The sequence below is a fragment of the Oryctolagus cuniculus genome, chromosome 7, assembly GCF_051225735.1.
Source record: "Oryctolagus cuniculus isolate XC-2025 breed Fujian yellow rabbit chromosome 7, ASM5122573v1, whole genome shotgun sequence".
Taxonomy (NCBI): Eukaryota; Metazoa; Chordata; class Mammalia; order Lagomorpha; family Leporidae; genus Oryctolagus; species Oryctolagus cuniculus.
This window is the reverse complement of record NC_142873.1, coordinates 11,013,290-11,031,732: the sequence shown is the minus strand read 5'-3', so window position 1 is coordinate 11,031,732 and position 18,443 is coordinate 11,013,290. Positions and strand designations below refer to the sequence as shown.

The following is an 18,443-nucleotide window of genomic DNA, read 5'->3' as shown; positions in this document are numbered from 1 at the left end:
ACGCCTCTAGCGTTTCCCCTCCATCCGCTCAAGCTTTGGACTCAGACAGCGGCAGCAGCTGGTCTCACTTCTGTAACCATGTGCTCTGGTTACAGTCTCGTTACAGTCCAGCTGTTGTACTCATCATTAACCCTCGAAGAGCTGTTCTCAAAACCCCAGTCTGAGGGGCTAGGCAGAGTCACACTTAGATGGGAACAAAAGAACTGTATCAAGTGATCTGATGGAATTCACACAACAAATACAAATAGGATACTGTACCTGTTTCCCAAATTATCTGGTCCCACACTAAAAATTTCATTTTTGAAAGACAAAGGAGAAACAAAACACAATTGAGCTAACATAAAAGTTTTATTGAATAAATACGTGCACTGTCATGTAAAATTAGTTGACCAAAAAAGACATTCTATAATTAAAAAAAAAAAAAAACAACCCTCTGCTGTTCTCCATTTGCAGTGGGTGATCCAGCAAGAACTGGAATTAATGTAGCAATAAGTGCACAGCTATACACAATGATTCGCATTTGGCTTAGGTTCCTGAAAAAGGACTGACAGCTTGATAAAGAATATCTGTAAAAGGAATTAGAGTACAGAATATAAATTGTGGCAAATATAGCTACAAGGCTTCTTCTGTTTTAGTCTGACACTTGAAAACAACACCTTTGGACTTTAAGGCACAGGAAAAGCAACCCACACATACAAGCTAACAGAGCTGCACTTCCGATTTGTCTCAGTTAATTTTCCTCCATTGGTTTGGCTTAAAGTGACAAGTTAGAGTTCTCTTTTCCTAGATAAGTCGGTTATTAAAACTAAAAACTAGCATTTTGAGAACAACTTGAAAGTGTTTCACCATTAGGATCCTGGAGTGCTGAGAGTATGGCCTTGAAGGTAATTCTTAACCTTCCCCGCACAACACAAAGGGAGGGCTCATCTGGGAGGGCTCCAGTGCCTTGGAGTCATCCCCTTTCCTTCCTTCTGTTCAGAGAGTGGAGACAGCCCCAGAGGTGGCTACCCACCACCTGCAGGGGGGAACCTTGTGTGCAACCCCTGAGAGGCCCTCCCAACCTCAGTGAGCCAGAGGTCAGTGCACTGTGCTACGAAACTGGCTTCCCGTGGGCTTCGTACCTGTAGTTGTGTTTGTCTTGCCTTTTTGCGTAAGTAAAGCATCCCTGTAAGTAGAATACACACTGAACAGATTAAGTAGAGGGGTGTAAAACCCAGATGTTTAGGATGCTGGTAAGTACTGGCATGATGAAATTCTAGCAAGTGTTTTTCTGCTTTTATAGATAGTGACTGCAGCCCTTCGAGAGACCTCATTAAAAAAAAAACAAAAACAAAAAAACACAAACCTTCAAAAAGTCCAACAGCATGGGTGAGCAGGTAGATTTGACAAGCTATTACTTGTCTTTCTCATGCTACTGAAATACCTTAAATGTTCTGTCTGCATACAGGTTCATATGTATGTGCAACAAATCCACCAACTTCCCCCTAGAATGATCAATGCTACACACTTATAGGAAATTATTTAGAAAGTGGCCTCAGGATAAAGTGCCATTAAACAGGAGACGGTGAGATTGTACTGGTCTTTATGATTAACATGAAATGCGTTGTGAAGCTATCAACAGCCTATAAATAAACGCATGGTTCAAAGTGTAAGCTATAAACTGAAACGAAGTGGAATCTGCTGCCAGGGAGGAGTGCAGAAACGACCACCAGCATCCACCATAGGCACTTTGGTATGTTTGGTCATAGGAGTGTCCCTCAGTTACTCATTGTGAAATGACGTAAGGTAACATCTCCAATTTCAGTTACAAAGCTACGTGTTCCCCGGTACGTGGATACATAGTTTAGAATGTTCTCATGGCTATTTTCATCACACAGCTTAAAATAGACACTTAAAAATCTTTCTGCATATGTGCGTGCTTTGTTTATAGACATGCATAGCTCACGACACTGCCATACAGCCTCACCTCACAAGAGGTTTGGGGTATTCTTAAGTATACAAGACATGCTGTTAGCAGTCTAAAAAGGAAAAAACAATTTCAAGATAAAAACTGTATAACCACACCCCATGATTAAAGTCAGTCATGGCTTAAAGTAGGGAATCCCATGAAGGGTGAAGGGTGACTTAAAACCAACAGCTGCGGAGCTGGTTGCTGGTCAAACCCCTGGGTTCTTGCAGGGGCCCGTGCATCGGCAGGATGACAGCACACCCCACTTCAAAGATGACACATCCTATGTATGAGGTACAACTAGGTTCTGCTCACTCTAGCAGGGGGGTGCATGAGCTATCAGTTTGTAGTGCAATATCCTACCCACTCGCCCGGACCCACTTCGCCTTCAGGACAACATCATGCAGCTCTCCTGGACTGGGAAGCACTAGAAATGAACACAGCCCATGACGACTAGGGCACAACAGCTTAATTGCCAACGTTGAAAGCCTGTTCCCCTCTATTTTAGGAAAAGTATAATGTGTGTATCTGTGCACTATTTCATGAATAAGTTACAATAACCAATTAAAAATAAACTTAAGACATTTCATTCTATGTAAGAAATATCAGATTAGTACATTAAGGTTTATAAACCATGACAGCTCTCTTAATCCTTTATATTACTCAGTTATTAAACATTTTCCTTAGAAGCCCTTCAACTGATTGCTCAATAATACATCTATATATTTATGAAAATGTTAATATTTTGAATACCTTATCATTCATAATGGGCAGAAATATACGAATATTAATAATCTTGAAGTTTTTCTATTTAGAAAGAAACACCACAAAATAGGTCACTGTCAGAACTTTTTGTTGCAAAGATGAAAATGATTATTTGTCACAAGAATTTAATAAGTTTTAGAAGAAAATATATATTTCCTTGATCCATTTTCTTCTGAATTCAAATCAGCATGTAGAGATTATAAAAAATAGAGTCTATTTACATGGCATAGTACACCTCAGTGATATACAAAACAAGGCAACAATAAAGCATGTACATATATACGTTTCCTTAGATACAGCTGACACAGTTTACATAACACAATTAACTACTACCCTATTGCACAATGTCATAACTGGTGAAATCATAAAGGAAATTTAACAAACAAAATTTCATGATCATGTTGGCCAGATTTGCCTCGTATGGCAACAGTTCTATAAAACTATTAAGGTATGTATAACTAAATACATGAAACTATAAAAATAATGTTGGTTTGTCTGTGAGAGGGCTGTGTTCTGAGCAGAGGCGCGCGATGCGCCCAGGAGGGTGCCTCACGTCCGGTGTGGCTACGTGACCACCTGTGGTCTCCCCCCGTCTTCTGTGAGGTCATACCTGTGAGAGCACAGAAAGATGGTGACAGACACAGGGCAGGTTTGCAAAGGGGCCTGGCGTCCGCGAGGGGGTCTCTGTCTTTATTGTTGCATCTACCTGAGGTGGGGACACTCACCATTGGGTCCAGCCTTTGGCAAGGTCTTCAGATGCCAGAGCAACCAGCACCTGTGGATTATTAAAAAAATAAATAAATAAATAAAGTGGTTTGGGAAAGTAGGCTGAAGTACTTCCCTTAGATTGTCTACCACTTCCGATCTCTCTGATCTCCTCCTGTTCTACTCTAGCAATGTGGACCTCTGCTTTCCTGTGGCCCTCGTGTTTTGAGACTTCTTGCCCTACGATTCACCTATCAATGGTGTGGTAGATTACATCTAAAAGACCCCTTTCGATCCAGCAATCTGAAAACCCAGCATGAACATCGGTGAGGCTGACAGGGGTCCGGGCTGAGCTGCCCACATTCACGGCGGCAGTGGCTGCTGACGGTGAGTAGCCTCCTGCTGCCGCCGCCACCGCCACCAAGCGTCATCCGACGTCAGAACTCCTCTGCCCTCGCTTAACCTGCATGACGCCACTGGGGAAGAAGAGTCTTATGCGAAAGTTAAATGTGACTATGGACCAAGACTAGAAGAAATTCAGAGCAACAAAATCAATGATTTGTCAGAAAAAGAACAGTGTGGTAGGTTGAAGAGGTAGAACTGTAAGAGAATGAGTTTCCTTTCTGTTTTCCTTCAATGTAATATTTGAACAAAAATCTAAAAAAAAAATCTACCTTTTCTCCACTAAGAGTTCATAGCTTTAGTGTGATTAAGAAGCCAGTAATAGGCATGTGTGAAACAATGACAACATCTGCAGACTACACCCATGGCTGAGCTGGACGCCCTCTCAGCCACTGTCTTATAAACACGCAGCCCGCGGGCTCTGCATTCCACATAGGCAGGTGTGATCTAGAAAGCCTGAAATTCAGCAAAATGCCTACTTGTTACAACGCGTAGGGTACAGTTAAGGATGTTCGAAAAACTTACTTTGCCAAGAAGCCCTTTGTCTTTGGACAGGAAGCCGCCACTGTTCTTCACAGCCACGTCCAGGGTTCTCCTCTGCACTTCAGGTAACGAGACGCTGAAATCAAAGCTGAAGCACAACAGAATCCATTTCACTTCCTCCGTAATTTTTCTGTGCTTTTTTTTTTTTTAATTTACTTACTTGAAAGTGAGAGTTACAGAGAAGGAGGGAGGGACAGAGATCTTCCATCTGCTGTTTCCCTCTCCAAATGGCCACAATGATGTGGGCTGGGACAGACCGAACCCAGGAGCCTGGAGCTTCATCTGGGTCTCCCACATGGGTGCAGGGGCCCAAACACTTGGGGCCATCTTCTACTGCTTTCCCAGGCACATTAACAGGGAGCTGGATCAGAAGTGGAGCAGCAGGGACATGAACTGGCACCCACATGGGATGTCAGCATTGCAGGCTTTATCTGCAACGCCACAATGCTGGCCCCACACTTTCTTATAACTAAAAATGACATTTCTTCTCATGAGACTATTCCAAATGTTATTTTTATTGTAAAATTGAGCTCTTCTGGTTTTGATCTGGCATTTCATGAAGACTCAAAAGCAATTTTTTGCCTATTATTTCCAAAACAGAAGAGAAGACTCTGGCATGCTAGAAACATCTGGATCCCACTGTGCGTGGCTCCCTGCCTCTTGAGTGAGGAGTGTTTGGGCCTTGCGTGTCTGATTCTTCATGGGAGTCGCACTGTGGGACGGATTCCCAAATTCAGAGTAGTTTCCTTGCCTAGGCTTCAGGATTGCTCTTGCCTAATCTTTTTTTTTTTTTTTTTTTAAGATTTATTTTATTTATTTGAAAGACAGAGTTACAGAGAGAGGTAGAGGCAGAGAGAGAGAGGTCTTCCATCTGCTGGTTCACTCTCTAGATGGCCACAACGACCGGAGCTGAGCCGATCTGAAGCCAGGAGCCAGGAGCTTCCTCTGGGTCTCTGACATGGGTGCAGGGGCCCAAGGACCCAGGCCATCCTCCACTGCTTCCCCAGGCCACAGCAGAGAGCTGGACTGGAAGAGGAGCAGCCGGGTCTTGAACTGGCGCCCACGTGGGATGCCGGCGCTGCATCTTGCCTAGTCTTTAGGCCATATCCTACTATCTCCAACTCAAAACAACTATCATGGACAGCAGCTTCACAGAAAGGAAAAGGTCCTCTGAGACCTATTTTTTTCTTAAATATTTTAGATAGAGAACTTGTATCTGCTGGTTCACTCCCAGATGCCTGCATTGGTTGGAGGAGGAGGGGCCGGAGCTAGCGCCACGAACCAGAACCACAATTCAGGTTCCCCACGAGGGTGATGGCAGCCCAAGCATGTGAGCCATCCCATGCTGTCTTCCAGGGTGCACATTAGCAAGAAGTGGAATCAGGAGCAGAGCCTCGACGTGAACCCACACTCTCTCTGATGCAGGCATCCCGAGGAGCATCTAACTGCTGCATCAAATGCCTGCCCCAAAGTATATGTGTCCTTAGATTCTCAGTTTCAGTTTATGACACAGTAAGTACCGGCAGCCATAACTCCCTAAATGAAAGCTCTTCAGGGCGACCAATAATCTGATCTTTATTTAACCACCAGCCTACCTGTCCACAGTTTACCTTTGGAATGTTTATTTTTGTTACTTTTTTAAAAGATTTTATTTACTTATTTGAAATGCAGAGTTACAGAGAGGCAGAGACAGAGAGAGAAATCTTCCATCCGCTGGTTCACTCCCCAGATGGCCACAATGGCTGGAGCTGAGCCGATCAGGAGCTGGGAGCTTCTTCCAGGTGCAGGAGTCCAAGGACCTGGACCATCTTCTACTGCTTTCCCAGGTCACAGCACAGAGTTGGATGGGAAGTGGAGCAGCCAGGACACGAACTGGCGCCCATATGGGATGCCAGCACTGCAGGCAGTGGCTTTATCCGCTACGCCAAAGCACGGGCCCCCATTCGGATTTATTATGTTTAGCACTTTGACAAGAAATTTAGAATGCTTACTTATTTATCTTAACGAGTACATGTATACTAAAATGTGGAGTTTTTCACTTATATTTCTCAACAACGCATTGATTTATACACTTTAGTCACTCAAAGGTACTGCTTGGAGCTTTTTAAATTTATTTTACCCATGCCACCTCTTCTGAATGGAATGAAACATCGTACCTTTGATCAAACACTGGGTTTAATGTCTTCTTTGACACGTGCGTTTTCCTCCTTCCTGACCTCCTTTTGTCTGGTAATAAATACATGCGAACATATGGATCAGAACCATCTTCAGAAAAGGCAATGAGGTTTCTGATAACACAAACCAGAGAAGATAGATGTTAGAGAATTAGCATCACACTCAAATGTACTTTATCAAGTTTGACTTTAGAGTCATCTAAACACCGAGAAGCCAAAAGGAGTATTAAATGAACAGCTAATACTGTGAAGCATTTTTTAAAGATTTATTTATTTATTTATTTGAGAGGCAGAGTTAGAGAGAGAGAAAGAGAGGGAGAGGCAGACAGAGAAGTCTTCCATCTACTGGTTCATTCCCCAAATGGCTGCAACTGCTCGAGCTGGGCAGATCCGAAGCCAGGAGCCAGGAGCCTCCTCCAGGTCTCCCATGTGGGTGCAGGGGCCCAAGCACTTGGGCCATCCTATGCTGCTCTCCCAGGCCACCAGCAGGGAGCTGGATTGGAAGAGGAAAAGCCAGGACTTGAACCGGCGCCCATATGGGATGCCAGTGTAGCAGGCGGAAGCGCAACCCACTAAGCCAAAGTACCAGCCCTATGAGGCATATTTTTGCCTCCCCACATTAGCTGGCTGGCAACTCACATTTCTCTTTTACCAGCTTTTGCCAGAGGCAACTTTTGCCTCCATTTCTTGAGTCCAAGAACATTCTAAGTCCTCACTTGCTGCTTCTAGTATAGAAATTACTACGTTACCTTTCCATAATACTTCTGTTTCCTCCCAATAAGGGTACAGAAGGGGTCCACGGACACAAGGGGTTTTCGAAAAGTTCATGAAGAATGTGTATTATGAAAAATACTAGGCATAGATTTCAGCATTCTTTGCACCAAAAATAAATTATCTTTTTTTTTTTAATTTTTTTTTATTTTTATTTTTTTTTTATTTTTTGACAGGCAGAGTGGACAGTGAGAGAGAGAGACAGAGAGAGAAAGGTCTTCCTTTGCCGTTGGATCACCCTCCAATGGCCGCCGCTGCAGCCGGCGCACCGCGCTGATCCGATGGCAGGATCCAGGATCCAGGTGCTTTTCCTGGTCTCCCATGGGGTGCAGGGCCCAAGCACCTGGGCCATCCTCCACTGCACTCCCTGGCCATAGCAGAGAGCTGGCCTGGAAGAGGGGCAACCGGGACAGAATCCGGCGCCCCAACCGGGACTAGAACCCGGTGTGCCGGCGCCGCAAGGTGGAGGATTAGCCTATTGAGCCACGGCGCCGGCTTAAAAAAATAAATTATCTTTTAAATCTTTTTTTCCACAAACTTTTTTAAGTCCCTCATGTATTTTTTTTTTTTTAAGATTTATTTCCTTATCTGAAAGGCAGAATGAGAGTGAGAGAGAGAGAGAGAGAGAATGTTTTTCCATCTGCTGGTTTATTCCCAAAATGGCTGTAACAGCCAGAGGCTGCGCCAGGCTGAGCTAAGGGCCTGGAACTCCATCTGCATTTCCCATGTGGGGTGCAGGGGCCCAGGCACTTGGGCCATCATCCACTGAGTTAGCAGGGAGCTGGATTGGAACAAGCATTGGATGGGGTACTAGCATTGTAGCTGGTGGCTTAACCTGTTGTGCCACAATGCCTGCCCCATATATTCTTCTTTTTTTAAAAAAATTTATTTGACAGGCAGAGTTAGACAGTGAGAGAGAGAAACAGAAAGGTCTTCCTTCCATTGGTTCACCCCCCAAAATGGCCGCTAGGGCCGGCGCACTGAGCCGATCCAAAGCCAGGAGCCAAGTGGTTCTTCTTGGTCTCTCATGCGGGTGCAGGGCCCAAGCTCTTGGGCCATCCTTCACTGCCTTCCCAGGCCACAGCAAAGAGCTGGACTGGAAGAGGAGCAACCGGGACTAGAACCTAGCGCCCATATGTGATGCCGGCACTGCAGGCGGAGGATTAACCAAGTGAGCCACGGCGCCGGCCCCTGCATTTATTTTCAATAATTCGAACAGTTCATCCTAGATTTTTAAGCTTTCTTGTTAGACTGAATTCTCACCAGTCTCTTGGGATCCTTGCCAACTGTGCTTTCTTCGGTACTTGGAGATAAAACCCATTCCTCCAAATACAGAAGTCAAGACAATTCGCAGATTCAGGCACACTGACTTCAGGCTCTGGTATGCTTTCTCAGTGGGGGAAGGGTATCCTTGTATTCCGTACGCTACTCAGGGGACCGGGCACGTGACAAATACTGGCACCCTTCAGCAGCGCCATTTGTAAGAGGCCTCACGCGATCAGTTTGGTAAGCCGAGAGGGAGGTGTTTTTTGGTCGTGCAACGTTCACGCTCAGCGTGATGCCCACACGTCGGCAGCGGCCGCTCACCTGCACGAGTGGACGACCACGATGAGCTTGTTTCTCTGTGAGCTGTGCCGGATGGTCAGCTGGATCTGCCCCAGCGGAGACTGCCCCAGCGTCGTCCCACTACGCAAACAAAGCAGAGGTACCAGCTCAAAAAAAGCTGCGGTTCACTGGTGTGATGGACATGGTGAGAGAATTCAACTCATTTGGACAAAAAGGAATTCAGTTACCCAAGAACCTGAGCATAATTTGAAACTTCTGCATAAAGCTGAATTCAGATGTCACGTGAGGATTCGATATAACTTAATCATTCACACGGACGGCTTTGCATGGAGTGTGCCAAGTGGAAAAGAGATGCAGGGGTCTGCTCCATGCAGTTCTGTGGCCCCTGCTGGGCGGCTCCTGCCTGACGCCACCCATCTTTGTGTTCTCATTCGGTGAGATCCCATCACCCCTTCCTCTAACTTCTCTTTGCTCAGGGTTGAAGCACAGGCTCTTAAGACAATGAACTTTCTTGCTCAGTGCTCCCCATGACCATGTCAGCCACTCCCCAAATCTAGGTCTCCTTGTTTCAGTTCTATTTCCTTCAAGAGAGTGAGAAGGAGGAGACTGATTTCTTTTTTCCAAAATCATGGACACAAGACTGTATGAAAGAAGCCAGCCCCGTGTGGATCAAAGGCAGCCTCTCAGGTGCGGGCCACAGACGCTGGTGTCGTGTGCTTTTCTAACTGCCAGCGAGCGAACAGGCTTTCAGCTCTGCCTGATTCTTTGACTATTTTTATTACTCAACACGCCTCTTTTAACAACTAATAGGAAGAATTGTTTCAAAGGTCAGTTTTTGTCCTTCTACCTAGAGGAAAAAGTGAACATGGGATGCTTGTGAAGAACACAGATTTTCTTCCCTCTTTATCTGAGGAATCCATTAACATGTCTGTGGATCATGGGATTTAAATAAGAAGTCAACACAAACATCCAAAGACAAAAAGGGACTGGGTAGAAGTAAGGGATGTTGATCAAACATGAATTAACAGGACCTATTTTACAACAAAGAGAAGCCACCCCTCTGCCAGCCTTCATGCCACACAGTAAAAGGCAGCAGTCGGCCCTGTGGGGTCCCTCTTCCCAGCAGGAGGAGAGGTACACAGTAGCATCCTAGCTCTCAGCTTCTTGCCTTTCCTGTTGGTGAAATCTGTCACTCCATCTTTTTGTAATCTTTAAAGGATTGGGCCCTAAAAAATAACAAGTTCTATTTTGAAAGTCAAAGACTCGGCAAAACAGAAACAGGGCCCTAAGTTCTTCTGGCTAACTTCAAACCCCACATTCCCCCCTGCGGTCCACAGGATGCATACTCTGTTGACCCACCCCTGCGGTCCACAGGATGCATTCTCTGTGTTGACCCACCCCTGCGGTCCACAGGACGCATACTCTGTGTTGACTCACCCCTGCGGCCCACAGGACGCATACTCTGTGTTGACTCACCCTGGCGGTCCACAGGATGCATACTCTGTGTTGACCCACCCCTGCGGTCCACAGGACGCATACTCTGTGTTGACTCACCCCTGCGGTCCACAGGATGCATACTCTGTGTTGACCCACCCCTGCGGTCCACAGGACGCATACTCTGTGTTGACCCACCCCTGCGGTCCACAGGACGCATACTCTGTGTTGACCCACCCTGGCGGTCCACAGGACGCATACTCTGTGTTGACCCACCCCTGCGGTCCACAGGACGCATACTCTGTGTTGACCCACCCCTGCGGCCCACAGGACGCATACTCTGTGTTGACCCACCCCTGCGGCCCACAGGACGCATACTCTGTGTTGACCCACCCCTGCGGCCCACAGGACGCATACTCTGTGTTGACCCACCCCTGCGGCCCACAGGACGCATACTCTGTGTTGACCCACCCCTGCGGCCCACAGGACGCATACTCTGTGTTGACCCACCCCTGCGGTCCACAGGACGCATACTCTGTGTTGACCCACCCCTGCGGTCCACAGGACGCATACTCTGTGTTGACCCACCCCTGCGGCCCACAGGACGCATACTCTGTGTTGACCCACCCCTGCGGTAGGCTGGGCACATATCCCAGTTTTGTGCAACTACACAAAGAGCATTTACTTTTCAAGCTGTCGCAGCCTTTGCCGCAGCTCCTGGGTGGCGATGGGCAATGATATGTCAGAGGCTATGCTAGGGGTGGGCTCCTTCGCTGAGACATGGCTCGGAGACGCCAGGAGGCTGGAGGAGCTTCTGCCCAAGTCACGCGGGGCCGTTGGGCTGGCTTCAGGCGGCTGGGCTTTGTCTTCCACACCAGGCTTATCTCCACCCCCAAGGACCGGAGTGGAAGGAGCCGTGCTGCTGCCCCCGGTGCCTGAGGATACAGACACCTGGGACTTGACGGGCATTTTCCTCCCTTCTTTGGAAACAGAGGGTCGTTTCACTTGAGCTGAATGTTGGTAGTCTGGGGACCTTTCTTGCTTTTCAAGATGGAGTACCTAGAAGTAGAAATAAAAAAAACAATTAGTGACACTAATAATATAGATACTTGAATAGATTTAGATGTGTTCATTTGCAATTTGGCTGAAAACACTAAAAAATTTAGTCTATCTGTTCAGTTATCCAGTTATTACAGAAGTACCATCTCACAGTAAGTTCAAAGGAAAGTTTAAGTAATCAAAATGCCACTTGTGTTCGTCCATCCACTACGTCCACCACGTCCACGTCTTCCCATCTTCCCATAGTCTCCTCCATTCTCAAGTGGGGGAGTGTTCTTACAGGAAGAGCACGTTTAGTCACGTGCTCTTTTCAGAAGACTGAATTCCTTATTTTACTTGGATGGTTTCTGTAAGCACCCCCAGAGCTCCCATTACCCAGCAAGATCAGCCCCCAAACAATGACGCATTAGTACAGAATGGGGGTGTCTGCACAACCCGCACAACCCACACGTCTGAGCTATGATGCCTGTGAAAGCCGTCGTGAGTCTCCACCACACGCCAGAGAGCAGGGTCTCCACTCTTGGGTTATTGTGATAGCTTGAAGATTTTCTCTGTTTTTATGAAAAAAAGCTGCAGCAAACATCTTTCTGTTCATTGTGTCCCTGTGTTTTGTATTATTACCAACTGTCAGATCTCTGAAAAAAGGCCCATCGATCTAAGCGGCCTTTGGATTTACAGCTCGCAGAATCTTCCTTGAAGGGTTATGCTAAGACCACCTGTCTTGGCCAAGGACATGGAGACCATTTCCACTACATGCTTGACAGATTAAATCTGTTTAAAATAGCTTTTTCAGGGGCCAGTGCTGTGGTGCAGTGGGTTAAGCCACCGTTTGCCGCACCAGCATCCCATATGAGTGCTGGTTCAATACTTGGCTGCTCTACTTCTGATCCAGCTCCCTGCTAATGTGCCTGGGAAAGCAACAGAGGATGGTCCAAGTTCTTGGGTCTCTGCACCCACATGGGAGACCTGGATGAAGCTCCTGGCTCCTGGTTCCTGGCTTTGGCCTGGCCCAGCTCTGATTGTTGTGGCCATTTGGGGAATGAACCAGTGAATGTAAGATACCTCTCCCTCTCTCTCTCTCTCTCTCTCTCTCTCTCTCTCTCTCTCTCTCTAACTCTGTCTCTCAAATAAATAAATGTTACAAAAAAAAAAAAAAAAAAAAAAAAAGGAAAACACCAAAACCAAAACAAAACAAAAGGTATTATAGAGGGAAACATTGTATTTCAGTATAATTAAAATTTTTTTTCAAAGTTGGCTCATTTTCTTTTGCATTTTTTTGATCAGTGAGTTTTAGCATTTTTCGATATTTTTGCCAATTTTTATTTCAACATTTCCTTAAGTATTAACAAATGAACTGTGATCTATTTTGGACAAAGAAGTATTTGTAAGTTTCGACTATAGTAGAGCTTTGTTAAATTCTCTCTTAAACAACCTTTGAAAATTCAACCTTGGTAGAAAACTCTGGTAATATATAGTGACATTTAGCGGGTAAAGCCACTGCCTGCAGTGCCAGCATCCCATATGGGCGCTGGTTCGAGTCCTGGCTGCTGCACTTCTGATCCTGCTATTGTGCCTGCGAAAGCAGCGATAGATGCCCCAAGCCTTTGGGCCCCTGCACCCATGTGGGAGACCCAGAAGAAATCCAGGCTCCTGGCTTTGGATCAGCCCAGCTCCAGGCATTGTGGCCATTCGCACAGTGAACAAGTGGATGGAAGACCTTTCTCTCTTTCAAATACATAAATCTTAAAAAAAAAAAAAAAAAGAAAGAAAGAAAGAAAGAAAGAAACACAGTTGGGCAAAAATAGTGAATAATTTGGGGCCTATTCAAGCAACCTGGAAATACTACTTTTGTTTTTTTTTGAGGCCAGCCTTTATCACCTCTCCCCACATTCTGATGACATTCTGCTGCAGTTCCCAGTCTCCGAAACAGAACCACTGAGTTGGTGACAGTAACCGCACAGGACCCTGTCCTGGGGCGGTATCTGCCGCACTGGATAGCATCCACAAGCATTGCTTCCAGCAACCTACTTCCTGCCCATCCATTACGTATTGATTGCAAAAGACTATACAATACCCTGAGGGCAATCTTCATTTTTATAGTGCTGTTTGGACCTGAATTACTGAGCTGGAATCGCTGATTCACGGTCATGTCATCGCTTGCAAGGAGCTGACTGAGGGGGATCTTCAGGTTCCCCAGAGAACACTGATGCTGTTCATCTTTGACCTGCAAAACATGGCACAGAAGATAGATTCAGCTGGAAACAAAGGTGCAGAAATTACAGACAACGTACAAAGGGTCACAAAATTAACCATCAAAATCATATTTCAAAAAAAAAAGCCCTGGGGCCGGCGCTGTGGCGCAGTGGGTTAACACCCTGGCCTGAAGCACCGGCATCCCATATGGGCGCTGGTTCTAGTCCCGGCTGCTCCTCTTCCAATCCAGCTCTCTGCTGGGGCCCAGGAAAACAGTAGAAGATGGCCCAAGTCCTTGGGCCCCTGCACCCACGTGGGAGACTCAGAAGAAGCTCCTGGCTCCTGGCTTTGGATCTGTACAGCTCTGGTCGTAGCGGCCATTTCGGGGGTGAACCAATGGAAGGAAGACCTTTCTCTCTGTCTCTCTCACTGTCTAACTTTATCTGTCAAATAAATTTAAAAAAATAAAAATAAACAATCCATGGGCTAAAGAAATAAATCAAAAGAGGAATTAAGAAAATAATATTAAACAAGAGAGTAATTACTAAAAATAACGAAAATGAAGTCAAGACAAATCAAAATTTGTGAACTGTAGCTAAAATAGTACTTAAAAAGAAATACACTGGATTAAATGCCTGTATTGTAAAAGAAGAAAGATCTCAAAGTAAGCTTTAAGAAACTAGAGAGAAGCAAATGAAACACAAATTAGGCAGAAGAAATGAAGTCATTATCATTGCAGAAATCAATAAAATAGTAAAAAGTAGTGATGATAATGAAACCAAAAGTTGGCTCTTCAAGAAAATAAAATTGATAAATCTCTTACCAGACAGATCAGAAAAGAGAATACACAATTCCAATCTCAGGAAGGACTAAACTGGCATTGCAGTAGGACATTAAAGGAATTCTACGAATAATCTTATGCGAAAAGATTTCAACAACTGAAATGAAATAAATAACCTGGACAGACCTTTATCTGTTGATTGAATTGAGGTTGTATTTTAACACCCTTTCACAAAGAAAACTGCAGGCCCAGCTGGCTTCATTTGTGAATGCTATCAAACAGATAAGGGGGGAAATACTAGCGCTACACAGACTCCTCCAGAAACCCAAGAGGAGGGAATACTCCCAACTCCTTCATGAGGCCAGCACTGCCTGCTACCCAAACTAGAAAAACATTATTAGAGGACAACAAGCAACCTACAGGCCAGTATCCCTCATGAGTAACCTGCCAACGTTTTAAACAAAATATTAGTAAACTGAATTGAACAATAAGTGGATAATATATCACATCATGATCAAGTGGGGCTTAGCCCTGAATAAAGAACTGTTTGCAAGTTTTTCTTTTGTAAATTTTTTAAGGTAAACAAATCTCATGTAATTCATATACACAGATTTAGGAACACAGTGATGTTTCCCACCCCTGCTGCCACCCTTCCTCCTCTTTCCTCTCTTATTTTCTTAGTTTACTTTATACTCATAAGGTGAACCCTACACTAAGTAAAAAGTTTAACAAATAGTAAGAAAAAAAATTGTTCCTCAACAGTAGACAAGGGCTATAAACAATCATCAAATCTCAAAATGTGAATTTCACTCCTATATATTACATTTATGGTACTCTATTAGTTACCACAGATCAGGCAAAACATATGGTATTTGTTTGTTTAGGACTGCTGTAAGGTTTTCAAATGTTAAATCTTGAACCAAATAAATAAAAGTTTTTAAGGTTTAACATTTGAAAATCATCAATGTAGTTCATATTTATAGGCTTAAGAAGAAAAACTACATCTCAGTAGACGGAAAAGAGCAGTTGGTGAAATTCAACATTCATTCATAATTAAAAGTTTTCAGCAGACGAGTAGCAGGGGTAGAGGGACACCTTCTCTGCCAGATAAAAGGCATTTAGGGAAGTTCCCATCCGCAACAGCCTCCACAGTGAGACATGTGGTCAGGAGGCTAAGGAGCCCACTCACCACCACATGTGCCAGGGGTTCTGAGCAGGGCATTGACACAAGAAAAGGGAGCAAGATGTTCAGGTAGGAAATAAAGAGGTGGAGATATTATTAGCAAATAACATGACTGTCCATTTATGAAATCCTAACATGTCTATACACTAGAACTAATAAGCAAGTCAAGTACAGTGGTATAAGATTATATCAATACATAAAATCAACTGTATTTGTATATGTTAGTGAAAAAATAAAAAATCTAAAATTTAAAAAATACCACTTGCAGGGGTTGGCGCTGTGGCGCAGCGGGTTAATGCCCTGGCCTGAAGTGCTGGCATCCCATATGGGTGCTGGTTCTAGTCCCGGCTGCTCCTCTTCCAATCCAGCTCTCTGCTATGGCCTGGGATAGCAGTGGAGGATGGCTCAAGTCCTTGGGCCTCTGCACCCACGTGGGAGACCTGGAAGAAGCTCCTGGCTCCTGGCTTTGGATAGGTGCAGCTCTGGCCATTGCAGCCAATTGGGGAGTGAACCAGCAGTTGGAAGACCTCTCTTTCTCTCTGCCTCTCCTCTCTCTGTGTAGTTCTGACTTTCAAATAAATAAACAAACAAACAAACTACCACTTGCAGTACCATCAAAAACATGAGCTAGTTTGGGAAAATTTGACAGAAATACACAAGATCTGTACTGTACATTAGAAATTTTACAAAACGGGGGCCAGTGACTGGCACAGTGGTGAAGTCGCTGCTTTGCACACCTGCACTCCAGGTCAGAGTGCCTGGTTAGAGTCCAGCCTCCCTGCTTCCAAGCCAGCTTCCTGCTAACACCCACCTCGGGAGGTAGCAGGTGCAGCTCAAGTACTCGGGTCCCTGCCATCCAAGAGGGAGATTCAGGATTGAGTTCTGGGCTCCTGGCTTTGTCCGGCCTAGTCCTGTCTGTTGTGGGCATTTTGTGAGTAAACTAATGAACAGAACATCTCTCCATGTCTGTCTCTGCCTTTCAAAGAAAATGAAAATAAAAAAAAAATTAAACCCCCCTCCCCAAACTATAAGACGCTGATGAGGGGATTTTTGAAAATACCTAAATAAATTCACACAATGTTTCCATGGAACAGAAGACTGAGCACTGCTAAGGTATCAATTTTGATCATTAGATCCACAGTTTCCATGCAGTTCTTCCCAAATTCTCACAGGTTTGATGTAGAAATGGGCAAACTGACACTAAAATTCATATGGAAATGGAGACTAAGTATAACTAAAATAATTTTTAAAAATAAAGTTTGAAGGCTTACATTATTTGATTTCAAGGTTTATTTATAAAGCACCAGTAATAAAGACAGTGTGGAACTGGCATAAAGACAGACATATAGAACAATGAAACAGAAGGCTCTCTTGAAATAGACCCTCACATATGGCCACTGACGTGCTACAAGATGCCAAGCTAATTAAGTAGGGCAAAGAATAATGTTTTCAACAAAAACTGTTGAACAATTGTACAGCCAGCCATACATTAAAAAAAAAAAAAGAACCATGATCTTCTCTTATACAACAAATGAATATTAATGCAATATGAATCACAGACCTCCAGAAAAAAGAGATGAGAAAATTTTAGAAACTCTAGGTTTCACAAATATTTCTTAAATGGGATACAGAGTAAGAACTAAAATGAAAAAAAGTGTTAAATTGAACTTCATCAAATTTCAAAACTTCTGCTGTACAAACTATGGTTACAAAATGCAAAATAAAGCCACAGATTGAGAGAAAATATCTGTAAAATGTGGAATAAAAAACATTTGTTTCTAGAATATATTAAAACTTACAATTCAGTATTAAGAAATCAATCTCACCAAAAAATGGGCAAAGTAATTGAATAGACATTTCACCACAGAAGACACACAGATGGATAAATAAACACAGAAAGATGCCCAACATCCATAGTAATCACAATTAAATTATCATGAGGTACTAACAGTAGTTCCCTGTTATCCACGGGAGACACTTTTTTTTTTTTTTTTTTTTTTTTTTTACAGGCAGAGTGGACAGTGAGAGAGAGAGACAGAGAGAGAAAGGTCTTCCTTTTGCCGTTGGTTCACCCTCCAATGGCCGCCGCTGCAGCCGGCGCACCGCGCTGATCCTGGCAGGAGCCAGGAGCCAGGTGCTTTTCCTGGTCTCCCATGGGGTGCAGGGCCCAAGCACCTGGGCCATCCTCCACTGCACTCCCTGGCCATAGCAGAGAGCTGGCCTGGAAGAGGGGCAACCGGGACAGAATCCGGCGCCCCAACCGGGACTAGAACCCGGTGTGCCAGCGCCGCAAGGTGGAGGATTAGCCTATTGAGCCACGGCGCCGGCTGGGAGACACTTTTTTAAGATTTACTTTGAAAGAGTTGGAGAGACAGAGACATAGATCTTCCAACTGCTGGTTCACTCCTCAGATGGCTGCAACGGCCAGTGCTGGGCCAGGCGGAAGCTGGGAGCCAGCAGCTTCCTCTCAGTCTCCCATGTGGGCCATCCTCTGTTGCTTTCTCACGCCCTTAGCAGGGAGCTGGACCAGAAATGGAGCAGCCGGGAAGTGAACAGGCACCCATGTGGTCTGCTGGCATCACAGGCGGTGGCCTTACACCAAAGTCTATATACATACGGTTTTTCCTATACAATCATATATGATAAAGTTTAATTTATAAATTGGGAACATTGATAACAATAATAAAAACATTTATAACAATATATTGTTGTAATGAAAGTTATCTGAATGTGGTGTCTCTTTACTATCACCTTTCTTCTTGTGATATTGAGGCTGAACTTCAGAACTGAAACTGTGGAAAGTGAAAGCCATGGATCAGGGACTTGCTCTACCCACTGCCTACCCACGACGCAGTGTTGGCGAGCTGTGGAGAACGGGCACGTCTCACACACTGCTGATGGGAATGCAAGACGGCACGA

At 44.7% G+C, this 18,443-nt stretch overlaps 1 protein-coding gene across 7 annotated transcripts in view; it reads right to left on the bottom strand.

Moving 5' to 3' along the window:
• Positions 1-329: 329 nt before the first annotated feature.
• The window catches only part of ESYT2 (extended synaptotagmin 2), a 103,783-nt gene continuing 85,669 nt past the window's right edge, over positions 330-18,443 (bottom strand). For 4 of the 7 annotated variants that reach the window (XM_051857038.3, XM_089336856.1, XM_051857040.3 and 1 more), the window contains 7 exons: positions 13,442-13,591; positions 10,994-11,367; positions 8,896-8,994; positions 6,520-6,651; positions 4,346-4,451; positions 3,439-3,488; positions 330-3,323 (listed from right to left, as the gene is read on the bottom strand). In XM_051857038.3, the coding sequence (XP_051712998.2) occupies positions 3,278-3,323; positions 3,439-3,488; positions 4,346-4,451; positions 6,520-6,651; positions 8,896-8,994; positions 10,994-11,367; positions 13,442-13,591 (957 nt within the window). In that variant the 3' untranslated portion in view covers positions 330-3,277. The remainder of the gene's footprint in view (positions 3,324-3,438; positions 3,489-4,345; positions 4,452-6,519; positions 6,652-8,895; positions 8,995-10,993; positions 11,368-13,441; positions 13,592-18,443) is intronic. The other 3 variants (XR_016236935.1, XR_016236936.1, XR_016236937.1) reach the window with 1 other exon arrangement.